This window comes from Stenella coeruleoalba (genome assembly GCF_951394435.1).
Source record: "Stenella coeruleoalba genome assembly, chromosome: 16".
In the NCBI taxonomy this organism is placed as follows: Eukaryota; Metazoa; Chordata; class Mammalia; order Artiodactyla; family Delphinidae; genus Stenella; species Stenella coeruleoalba.
In genome coordinates this window covers 12,765,097-12,777,092 of record NC_137162.1, presented here as the reverse complement: position 1 = coordinate 12,777,092, position 11,996 = coordinate 12,765,097, and the positions used below count along the sequence as shown (strand labels likewise).

General features: G+C 37.8%; 1 protein-coding gene across 5 annotated transcripts in view; it reads right to left on the bottom strand.

The window, feature by feature from the left end:
• Positions 1-498: 498 nt before the first annotated feature.
• The window catches only part of FAM204A (family with sequence similarity 204 member A), a 310,501-nt gene continuing 299,003 nt past the window's right edge, over positions 499-11,996 (bottom strand). For 4 of the 5 annotated variants that reach the window (XM_079899450.1, XM_079899453.1, XM_079899451.1 and 1 more), the window contains exon 7: positions 1,894-2,234. In XM_079899450.1, the coding sequence (XP_079755576.1) occupies positions 2,073-2,234 (162 nt within the window). In that variant the 3' untranslated portion in view covers positions 1,894-2,072. Of the gene's footprint in view, positions 825-1,893; positions 2,235-11,996 lie in introns of those variants that run through there. The other variant, XM_079899449.1, reaches the window with a different exon arrangement.

The window sequence follows — 11,996 nt, the reverse complement described above, 5'->3', positions numbered from 1 at the left end:
GGCTGAGTCTTCCTGCTGCCAGCAATTGCCTCAGACAGAAGTAATGGGCAACAGATAAAATAAACAAAAGACCCAGACCCTGGCTTAATTGGGAAAATGGTTTCTCCATGTCGTAATACCTTGGATGTGTCGGTGAGCCATTATTGAGTACCTAAATAAACTCAGCATTCCACTCAATTCCTTACTCTCAAACATTTCCTTTCTTATTATTTTATAAAAGATCTGTCATGTTTAAGGTATTGTTTTATTTCCCTCTCCTCTTCAATAGATTCTACATTTGAATCTCTTATATCTGTACATGGAAACCAAACTAAACAGAGAAGTTCTCCAGGCTGTATCTCCGAGAGAAAGTCCTAGGACCACTTCCTCTGTGAGTTCTGCTTCCTGCAGAAGGTATGGAGGCAGACGATGGAAACTCACACTCGAGGAATTTTTCTGTCATGGGAAAATCTTTGGTGCCCAAGAAAACATTGGCTTTGCCTGTAATTCAGGGTCAGAATGGACACCACCTCATTTCAGCATCACATGTTCCTCAGAATAGTTCCCATGCTTCAGCGTGCCGCCCATACAGCAGCAGGTAGGGGAAACTCAGCAGGGTTTGGCCTCCATTGCACAGAAGGAATCTGAAATTCAAAGAAGATGCCATTTCTCCAGCTTGGGTCCAGATGAGCATTCAGAATATAACTCAAGACTTTCAAAAGATGATTCATGAGTTATGGTGCGGAGAAGTTATGGTGCGGAATTTTTGAAGGGGGTGGAGAAGTAGTAAATTCCCATCCTCTCATTGATTCCAAACAAGTCTTCTCATGGTTGGAACCTGGAAGCTTTAGAGTAGGTAAAATGTTCTCTTTTTAGATGATAGGGAAGAAAGCCTTCAGGAAAGATTAGTTTTATGATTTTCTATAAAAGAGAATTATTTATTTCAGAGTAGGGAAACAAATATGCCAATTGTTTAGTATAAATCTTTAATGGGTCCTATGTTTTGTTCTGACTTTTATAGTCCCATTTCCCCTTCTGTAAAACTGCGATGATTATATATGCCTTACCTCCTTCACAGGATTCCCAGCAGGATCAAATAAGACAAAATATAAGAAAGTATTTAAGAAAGCATAAAGAACTCTAAATATCAGGGAACATTCTTTTTATTCTGTGAAGGTTTTAGATAGTCTTAATGACTGCATGTTTCTTTAAAAGACCATACTGAGTATTTATCTCTAAGTTTCACATCTAAGTTTGTTTAATATTTGCTGTATTTGTTTTCTGACTGTGCAAACTATAACTTTAAAATTATTATTTTTAAACAAAATGTTTTATATTCTTTAAAAATAAAGATAACAGAACTTCAGCTTCAGAAGATAAAGTCAGTGTACTTTTCTCTATCCCTCCCTCAAAATACAACTAAAAATCCTGGACATAATATATAAAACAAGCATAAGAAGACTCTGAAAGGCAGAGAGAAGAAGGCAGATGGGCTAGGGATCCCAGGACTTGAAACACAGCACAGTGATGATTTTTCTTGTTGCCTCAGACATCCCAGACTGGGTGCTGGCAAAGCAGGCAACCTGCAAATACCAACAGATGCAGACAGAAAAGCCTCAGCAAAAAAGCCTGCTCTCTCTAGCCAAGGGACAAGGAAAGGGCAGCCTCGCAAGAAAGTAGTAAACTTTTAGAAAACAACGACTCAGCTGTAACTAAATATCACAGAAAACACCGTGGTCCCAGCCCCACCCATGACAGTAAAGGCCACGTGGGATTCTAGACATCATCCCTCACCAGGCTGCAAGAGGTGTCCAAACCCCACCCCACCCTTGCTGGGGTGTTATCAGAGATGGCCATGTAGCTGGGACTTTCATTCCCTATAGGGAGTAAGGAGTTCCCCACCCCAAACCCCCATGTCCCTGCAGGATCACTGAAGGTCATGTGGTAACCCTAAACTTCAAACGCCACCTGACAGTAATGAGATGTCCCCGCTACCCCAATCCACTGGTGGTGTCGGAAGTGGTGGGCTTGAAGAGTCAGGATAACCTTCTAACATTCAGAGGCCACTCCACTCTGGGGTGTCACTGGAGGCCTCATGGGAGCCAGAACTCCCACACCCTCCCAGCACTAACAAGAAGCATTCCCCTACCTTTCAAATAGGCGTCAACAAAGGCCAAGAAGAAATCTGGCCGTAGCGAGGTGGTGCCTCTCTCTCCTTCCCCTTCTCCTGCTGGAGCAGTGTCAAAGGAAGCCATCTGAAACAGAAGATTAAAATAAGATCTAGTGTCTTATAACATTATACTAAAAATATTCAGATTTCAATCAAAATCATTCATCATACCAAGAACCAGGATGATATCAAACTGAATGAAAAAAAGACAATTAATAGATGCCAACACTGAGATGACAGAGATATTAGAATTTCTAAGATATGAAAACAACCATCATAAAAATGTTTTGATAAGAAATTATGAACAAGTTGAAACAAATTCAAAAAACAGAGAATCACAGAAAAGCCATAGAAGATATAATGAAGAACCAAATGGTTCTTCTGAAAAGTACAATAACTTTAAAAATTCATTATATGGGCTCAATAACAGAATGAAGGGAACAGAGGGAAGAATCATTAAATTTGAAGACAGAACAATAATAGCTCCCTAATCTGCACAGTAGAGAAAAATTAGACTGAAAATAAGGGATCAGAGCCTCAGGGGCCTGTGGGACTTTAATAAAAGGTCTAATATTTATGCCATTGGACTCCCAGAAGGATAGGGAAAAAAAAGAGTGAGGCTGAAAAAGCACTGGAAGAAATAATGACTTAAAACATCCCAAATTTGGCAAAACACATACATTTTTAGATTTAAGAAACTGAGTGAATTCCAAACAGAATAAGCCCAAAGAAATCCACATCAAGACACATTACAGTCAAACTTGAAAAAAAATATTTTGAAATCACTGAAAAACACACTGAGGAAATTCTAATGACAGTGAATTTCTTATCGGAAGCCATGGGGGCCAGAGGAGGTGGCATAACATTGTTCAAGTGCTGAAAGAAAAGAACTGACAACTCAGAATCCTATATCCAAGAAAAATATCCTACAGGAATGAAGAGGAAATCAACACATTTTTCGAATGAAGAAAAACTAAGAGAATTTGTTGCCAGCAGACTTACCCTAAGAGAATGGCTAATAGAAGTTCTCTAAATAGAAATGAAATGATAAAAGAAGCAATCCTGGGACACCAGGAGGAAGGAAAGAATATAGCAAGCAAAAATATGGGTCAATACAATAGACTTTCTTTCTTCCCTTGAGTCTTTTAAATTACGGTTGATGGTTGAAGCAAAACTTATAACACTGTCTGACATGTTTCTAAATGTATTAAAGGAAATATTTAACACAATCTTATTACATGAAGAAGAATAAATTGACATAAAGGGAGATAACTTTTTTACATTTCACTCAAACTGGTAAGATGGTGACACTAGTAAACTGATAAATTACGTATATATAATGTGATACCTGGAGCAACCACTTAAAAAGCTCTAGAAAGAGATACACTCGAATTTTGATTTTAGATAAATCGAAATCGAATTCTAAAAAAGGTTTAAGTGAATCACAGGAAGTTGGGAAAAAGAAAAGAAAAATTAAAAACAGAGTGAACAAGCAGAAAGAAAATGGCAGACTTAAGACCTAACATATCAACAATAATTTTAAATGTAAATGGTCTAAATACACCAATTGAAACACACAGATTAGAAGAGTGTATTAAAAAACATACCCAAGTATGTACTGTCTAACAAGAAACTCATTTCACATGTAACAAGAAAAGCAATTTGGGAATAAAAGGATGGAAATCAAAACTACAATCAATAATCTAAGCTTCCACCTCAAGGACCTAGAAGAAGAGCAAAATAAACCTAAAGCAAGCAAAGGAAGCAAATTATAAAGACAAAAGCAGCAGTTAATGAAATTAAAACCAATATAAAAATAGAGAAAATCAATGAAACAAAGAGCTGGTTCTTTGAAAAGAAATAAAATTGACAAACTTCTAGAAAGACTGAAAAACAGAGACACACACAAATGACCAATATCAGGAATGAAATGTGGAGTATTGCCAAAGACACTGAAAACATCAAAGGGACAATAAAGAAATACTTCAATCTACATACATACATTTAACAATTTAGACGAAATGGACCAATTACTCTCAAAAAATCAAACTACCACAACTCACCCAATACAAAATAGATAATTTGAATAGCCCTGTAACTATTAAGAAAATTGAGTTTATAATTTTAAAACTCCCCCAAAAGAAATCTCCAGACTCAGATGTTTTATTGGAGAATTTTAACAAAAGTTTCAGGATTAACATTAATTCTACACAAACTCTTTCAAACAATAGAAGAGGAAGGAATATTTTCCAATTTATTTTATGAAGTTAGTATGACCTTGATACAAAAACCAGGCAAAGACGGTACAAAAAAGAAAATTATGGACCATTATTCCTCATGAGTAGAGGTACAAAAGTCCTTAAACATTGGCAAGTAGAATCAAGCAATATAAGAATTATATATCATGACCAAATGGAGCTTATTTTAGGAATGCAAGGCTGGTTCAGTATTTGAAAATCAATCAGTGTAATCCATCATAATGATAGGCTAAAGATAAAAATCATATGATCACATCAACATATGCAGAAAAAGCATTTGACAAAATTCAACACCCATTCATGATAAGAAAAAGCAAACAAAAAACCTCTCAGAAAAATAGGAATAAAGAGCACTTTTTTTTAATACTTTTATTGGAGTATAATTGCTTCACAATGGTGTGCCAGCTTCTGCTTTATAACAAAGTGAATCAGTTATACATATACATATGTTCCCATATCTCCGCCCTATTGCATCTCCCTCCCTCCCACACTCCCTATCCCACCCCTCCAGGCGGCCACAAAGCACCGAGCCTATCCCCCTGTGCTATGCGGCTGCTTCCCACTAGCTATCTACCTTACGTTTGGTAGTGTATATATGTCCATGCCTCTCTCTCGCTTTGTCACAGCTTACCCTTCCCCCTCCCCATATCCTCAAGTCCATTCTCTAGTAGGTCTGTGTCTTTATTCTCGTCTTGCCCCTAGGTTCTTCATGACCTTTTTTTTTTTCTTAGATTCCATATATATGCGTTAGCATATGGCATTTGTCTTTCTCTTTCTGACTTACTTCACTCTGTATGACAGACTCTAGGTCCACCCACCTCACTACAAATAACTCAATTTCATTTCTTTTTATGGCTGAGTAATATTCCATTGTATATATGTGCCACATCTTCTTTATCCATTCATCTGTTGATGGACACTTAGGTTGCTTCCATGTCCGGGCTATTGTAAATAGAGCTGCAGTGAACATTTTGGTACATGAATTAAAGAGCACTTTTTCAATTTGAGAAAGAGCATCTACCAAAAACCTACAACTAACATTACATCTAATGGCAAAAGACTAAGTGTTTTCCCCCTGACATCAGGAGCAAAGCACTGTCACTGCTCTTATTCAACATAGTGCCGGTCTTTCTAACCAGTGTAATGAGACAAGAAAAGAAAACAAAAGACATACAGATTGGAAAGAAATAAATAAAACTGCACCTACTTACAGATGACATGATTTTCTCCATAGAAAATTCCAAGAAATCTACCCAAAAAAACTCATAGAACTAATAAGCAAGTTTAGTGAGGTTACAGGATACAAGATAAATATGCAAAAATCAAGTATATTTCTAAATAATAGCCATGAATATAACATGAATATTTTAAATATAATACCACTTATTTATTTATTACCATTTGAAAAAATAACATACTTAAATATAAATCTAACAAAATATGTACAGGACTTGTATGCTGAATTTATATAACACTGATAAAGGAAATCAAAGATCTAAAAAAATAGACATATTTATTCATGGATTGGAAGACCCACCGTAGCAAAGATACCAATTCTATCCAAATATATAAGCAGGTTTAATATAATTCATATCAAAAGCTCTGTAAGATCTTTGTAGATATAGGCAAGATTATTCCAAAATTTGTATGGAAAGGCAAAGGGACTACAATGGCTAAAACAAGTTTTTAAAAGTAAGTTAGAAGGATCAGTGTATCTGATTTCAGGATTTATTATATAGCTACAGTAATCAAGCCTGCATGGCACTGGCAGAGGAATAGACTCATAGATCAATGGAACAGAATAGACAACCCAGGGATAGACTCACACAAATATGTCCAACTGATTTTTTTCCAAAGGTGCAAAAGCAGTTCAGTGTATAAAAGAGAGCCGTTCTGGGCTTCCCCGGTGGCGCAGTGGTTGAGAGTCCGCCTGCCGATGCAGGGGACACGGGTTCGTGCCCCGGTCCGGGAAGATCCCACGTGCCGCGGAGTGGCTGGGCCCGTGAGCCATGGCCGCTGAGCCTGCGCGTCCGGAGCCTGTGCTCCGCAACGGAAGAGGCCACAACAGTGAGAGGCCCGCTTACGGCAAAAATATATATATATATATAAGATAGCCGTTTTAACAAATGGTGCTGGAGCAATTGGATATCCATAGGGGGGAAAATTAATCTTGACCTAAGTCTTGAACTTTATCCAAAAGTTAACTCAAAACAGATACTAACTTAAATGTAAAAGGTAAAACTAAAAGTTTTAGGGAAAAAATAGAGAAAATCTTTAGAATCTAGGGATAGGCAAAGAATTAGATATAACACCAAAATCACACACCACAGAAGGAAAATTTGATCAACTCACTTCATAAAATTTTTAAACTTTTGCTCCAAAAAAGACCCTGTTAAGAGGATGAAGAGACAAGCTTCAGAGTAGGAGAAAATATTTGCAAACCATATACCCAACAAAGGACTGGAATCTAGAATATACAAAGTACTCTCAAAACTCAATAGTGGGAAATCAAACAATCCAATTAGAAAAGGGGCAAAAGACATGAACAGATATTTCATTGAAGAGAATATACAGATGGCAAATAAGTACATGAAAAGATGTTCAACATCCTTAACCATTAGGGAAATGCAAACTGAAACCATGCCCTATCGCTACACACCTATCAGAATGGCTAAAACTAAACTAGCAAAAATGCAAAGGCTGGAGATGGCGTAGACAAACTGGCTCACTCCTATATCGCTGACGAGAATGTAAAATGGTATCGCCCCCCGAAAAACTGTCGGGCCATCTCTTTTGTTTTTCTCTCTTTTTTTTGGACAAAATGTTTACTACAGCACCTTAATGACCTCAATAACAAAACCTGGTTACTCTCTAAGTGTCTGCTTTAAGACTCAGTAACAAAACCTGGTTACTCTCTAATGTCTGCTTTAAGACTCAATAACAAAACCTGGTTACTCTCTAATGTCTGCTTTAAGACTCAATAACAAAACCTGGTTACTCTCTAATGTCTGCTTTAAGAAAATTAAATTCTTTATGGCACATCCATATAATGAAATACTAAGCAGCCATTAATAGTCCATATGTGCCAACAGTATTGTGTGAAAATAGGAGAATACAGAACTGTGTGTAGAGTTTGATCCATTTATGTCGTATATATATGTATATGTGTATATATATATGTCTATATATGTATATATATATGTAAACATATACATTTTTTAACATCTTTATTGGAGTATAATTGCTTTACAATGGTATGCTAGTTTCTGCTTTATAACAAAGTGAATCAGTTATACATATACATATGTTTCCATATCTCTTCCCTCTTGCGTCTCCCTCCCTCCCACCCTCCCTATCCCACCCCTCTAGGTGGTCACAAAGCACGGAGCTGATCTCCCTGTGCTATGCGGTTGCTTCCCACTAGCTCTCTATTTTACATTTGGTAGTATAAAGTCCATGCCACTTTCTCACTTCATCCCAGCTTCCGCTTCCCCCTCCACGTGTCCTCAAGTCCATCCTCTATGTCTGCATCTTTATTCCTGTCTTGCCCTTAGGTTCTTCATAACCCCTTTTTTTTTTTTAGATTTTATATATATGTGTGAGCATACGGTATTTGTTTTTTTCTTTCTGACTTACTTCACTCTGTATGACAGACTCTAGGTCCACCCACCTCACTACAAATAACTCAGTTTCGTTTCTTTTTATGGCTGAGTAATACTCCATTGTATATATGTGCCACATCTTCTTTATCCATTCACCTGTTGATGGACACTTAGGTTGCTTCCATGTCTTGACTGTTGTAAACAGAGCTGTCTGGCAGTTTCTTACAAAGCTAAATGTGCAATTATCATACCACCCAGCAACCGGACCCTGGAAATTTATCCTAGAGAAATGAAAACTTGTGTTCACACAAAACCTGTAAGTGTGTGTTTATAGCAGCTTTATTTGGAATAGCCACAAACTGGAAACAACCCAGATGTTCCTCGATAGGTGAAGGATTCAACTACAGTCCATCCATACCATGGAATATTACTCAGAAATAAAAAGGAATGAATTCTCGATATACACAGCCATCTGAATGAATCTCTAGAGAATTACAGAGAGCGAAAGAAGCCAGTCCCAAAAGGTTACATACATACGTCTTCCCCTTTATGTTACATTCTTGACTGACAAAATTATAGAAATGGAGAACAGATGAGTGCTTGCCATGGCTTAAAGGGGGATTGGATTGGGAAGGAAGTGGATGTGGCTATAAAATGGATGTGGCTATAAAAGGGCACCTTGAGGGATCCTTGTGGTGATAGAAATGTTCTGCATCTTGACCTTATCAATGTCAATATCCCATTTGTGATACTATACTATCGTTTACAAGATGTCATCATGGGAGAAACTAGGCAAAGGGTTCAAGAAAATTGCATCATATTTGGCAACTTGTTTGAATCTACAGTCATCTCAAAATTAAAAACTTTAATTTTTAAAAATCCAGAAAAGGGCTTACGAAGTTGTAAAAAAGAACAATGACATTTAGAGGAATACAGTGCTAAAAGACCAATGAAACCAGTAAAAACCCAACACCTTAAAAAAAATAAAGGTAAGCAAGAGAGAGGAAATCATAAAAACAGAGGAGATTGAATCATAAAAACAGAGGAGATTAATAACAGCATCCCATTTCAAGGCTTGTCAGCTGTCCACTACTCTCCTGGGAGTCATTATGTTTTAACCATCAGGGTTTGTAAATAACAGAATATTGTTACCCTTTCTGTTCTATCTACCCTCCACTTTGATGTCCTGCCGTGATCGCTATAGACATTTCTGAGTTATCTAACGTATAGTTACTGTTATAAGAACCTGAAACCTCATACAAGAGTGATAACATTAAATTTATAAGCAGTGTTTATCCTAAAAAGAAATAAAACAGTGTAAAATATATATAGTATTCCAAAACATTGAGAGTAATTCTGATGTATCTGATTATGATGAATTGAAATGGTGACATTTTTTGACACTCCTCCCCATCCAGAAGTGGGGTCTGCCTCCCCTTCCCTTGAATCTAGATGGACTCTGACTGCTTTGACCAATAAAGAAGGGATATTCTGTCAGTTTCCAGGCCACCTCTTGCCATGGTCATTCTGAGGGAAGGCAGCTGCCATCTAAGACAAATTCCTTAAAGACCACCCTGCTGTGAGGAAGCCAAGTTAGCTGCTAGAAAGGCTGCTTGGAGAGAGAGAGAGATGCCTGACTAGCCCCAGCTCATCCAACTACTCCAACCCAGTGTCAGACATGTAAATGAAAAACCCATTGTGGAGCCTCCAGGCCAAAAGTTGTGATACGGAGAAGAGTCAAGGAACCCAGCCAAGAGCCAGAACTAGGGTCCCCGGCGTGTAATGCCCAGTGAGCCATGCCAGTCATCCTCAGCCATTTGAGTCGATCTAAGCAGAGATGAGCCGTGTCTACTGTGCCTTACCTGAATTTCTGACCCACAGAATCATGAGCATACTAAAACAGCTGTTGTTTAAATAACCAATTTTGAAATGGTTTTTTAAGCATCAATAGGTAACTGGACCACTGATATATCCATGTAGTGAGCATCAACTGGTACTTTCTCATGGTGATTAATATGCTAAACTTCGGAGTCAAGCTGACAGGGGTTGGAGACTCGTCTCTGCCTAGTATACAACTAGTATAACTAGTTGTATAATCTTGAGCAATTTTAACTCCCCAAGACTTAGTTCTTTCATCTGTAAAACAAGTGATAATTACACCAATGACATGGGATTTTGTAACTATTAAGTCAGGTAGTGCATATGATTGCTTGAGACAAAACTATTGTTATGATATATATTATATAAAATATACATAGATAATGTAACATATACAATAGGTGCTCAATAAGTACTTATTAAAAATAAACACTTTTATTGTTTATTAACAGAAGTTGTTCCCAGATCATCTCAGCCAGTGAATTTAAACTCAGCTCCTCATATTATCAGTAATAGGTTTGGGGGCCCTTTTTTTCTTCCTTGAAGAAGGAAATTTTCTAAATACAATGTGGTACCCTGGATCGGATTCTGGAACAGAAAAAGGATATGAGTGGGAAAATTCATGAAATCAAGATAAATTCTGGAGTTTAGCTAATAGCAACGTACAAATGTTGGTTACTTTTGACAAACGTGCCATGACTATATAAGACGTTTAACAACGAGGGAAGTTGTGTGAAGGGTATATGGGATCTCTCTGTGTTATCTTTCAATTTTTCTAAAAATTTTAATTTATGTCAAAATAAAAAGTGTATTTTTTAAAAGACATTCTTTTCCAAACCCTTCTAGCTAGTTGTCCCTTCTGGATTCAGGCAGCAAATTGTACTTAAGTTTTGTTTCTCATCAAAGGTTTTGCTTCCATTACTATAACATATCTAACTTTTCTGCTTTAGACAGTAAATGAAACACATATCTGCCTTCTTCCTGTTTGAAAATACATTTCTAATTTTAAGCGATGCCTAAAAGAAGTTTCGTTTGGTTTTAAATCAGGAAGATATTGTCATGGATTTTCCTTTTCAGCTTGTAGTGGCTTAATCTGTAGTCTTTCAGCTTGAAACAGCATTTCTTAACATCCAGGCAACATTTTCCATTTAAATATACAGAAAGATTCCATGGTGTAAAGGTATCGAAAATGTTGCATCCTGAGATCATCAAACTCATTCATCTACTCAACAAATACATATCTATTGTGTGGAAGAGCCAGTTCTGGGCCTGAGAATTCAAGGGCAAAGTAAGACAGATATGGTCCCCGATCTAGAACATGCAACTTGTCGGGAGACCAGCATCAGCCAGTGAACCACAGGAATAAATGTAAAACTGCAACTGTGGAAGTGTCTCCAAGGAGAGGTAGGTACATAGCTCTCTGCAAAGGGGCCCTCGCCAAGCCCGGGGCATGGGAGGGCGAATCAGAGAAGGTTTCCCTCAGAAATGATCATTGCACTGAGGTATGAAGAATCAATAGACAACCCAGATGATGAAACTAGCATGTACAAAGGCCCTGGGACAGGAGGGAACAGGAGAAGGCCAGGTGGCTGGAAAACGGAGAACAGGAAAGAGAAGGGTGTTAGGTGAGGTTGGCAGTGGGCCAGGGCCTGGGAGGTCTTGGGAAGGATTTCAGTTTTTTTCTAAGACTGAAAAGAAGTCATTGACATGCTTTAAGTTGAGAGGTGACATGCTTAGATTTTCTTCTTTAGCTGATTGCTCCAGCTGCAATCTAGAGAATGCCCTGGGAGAGGGGAAAGGGGGAAAGGGCAGATCAGTTAAGAGGCCACTGCAATAGACAAAAAACATGGCAGCAGGGCAACAATGGAGGTGTTTGCAAGAGGTAAAGAACTCTAAGAAGTTTGGTTATTGAGAGGATGAGAAAGAGAGAGGGTGGCCACTGGCAGGGGATTGGGAATCAAGAAAGGGTTATTTTTATTCTGTGAGATCTGAGCAGATTCAAAAGCCTATAGGAAGGATTCCTTTGAGGTAATGTTGAATATCTGTAAGAGGAAATGGATAATGAACTGATAGTCTAGGTATCCTGACGTCACCCAAGTGACTCTCCCC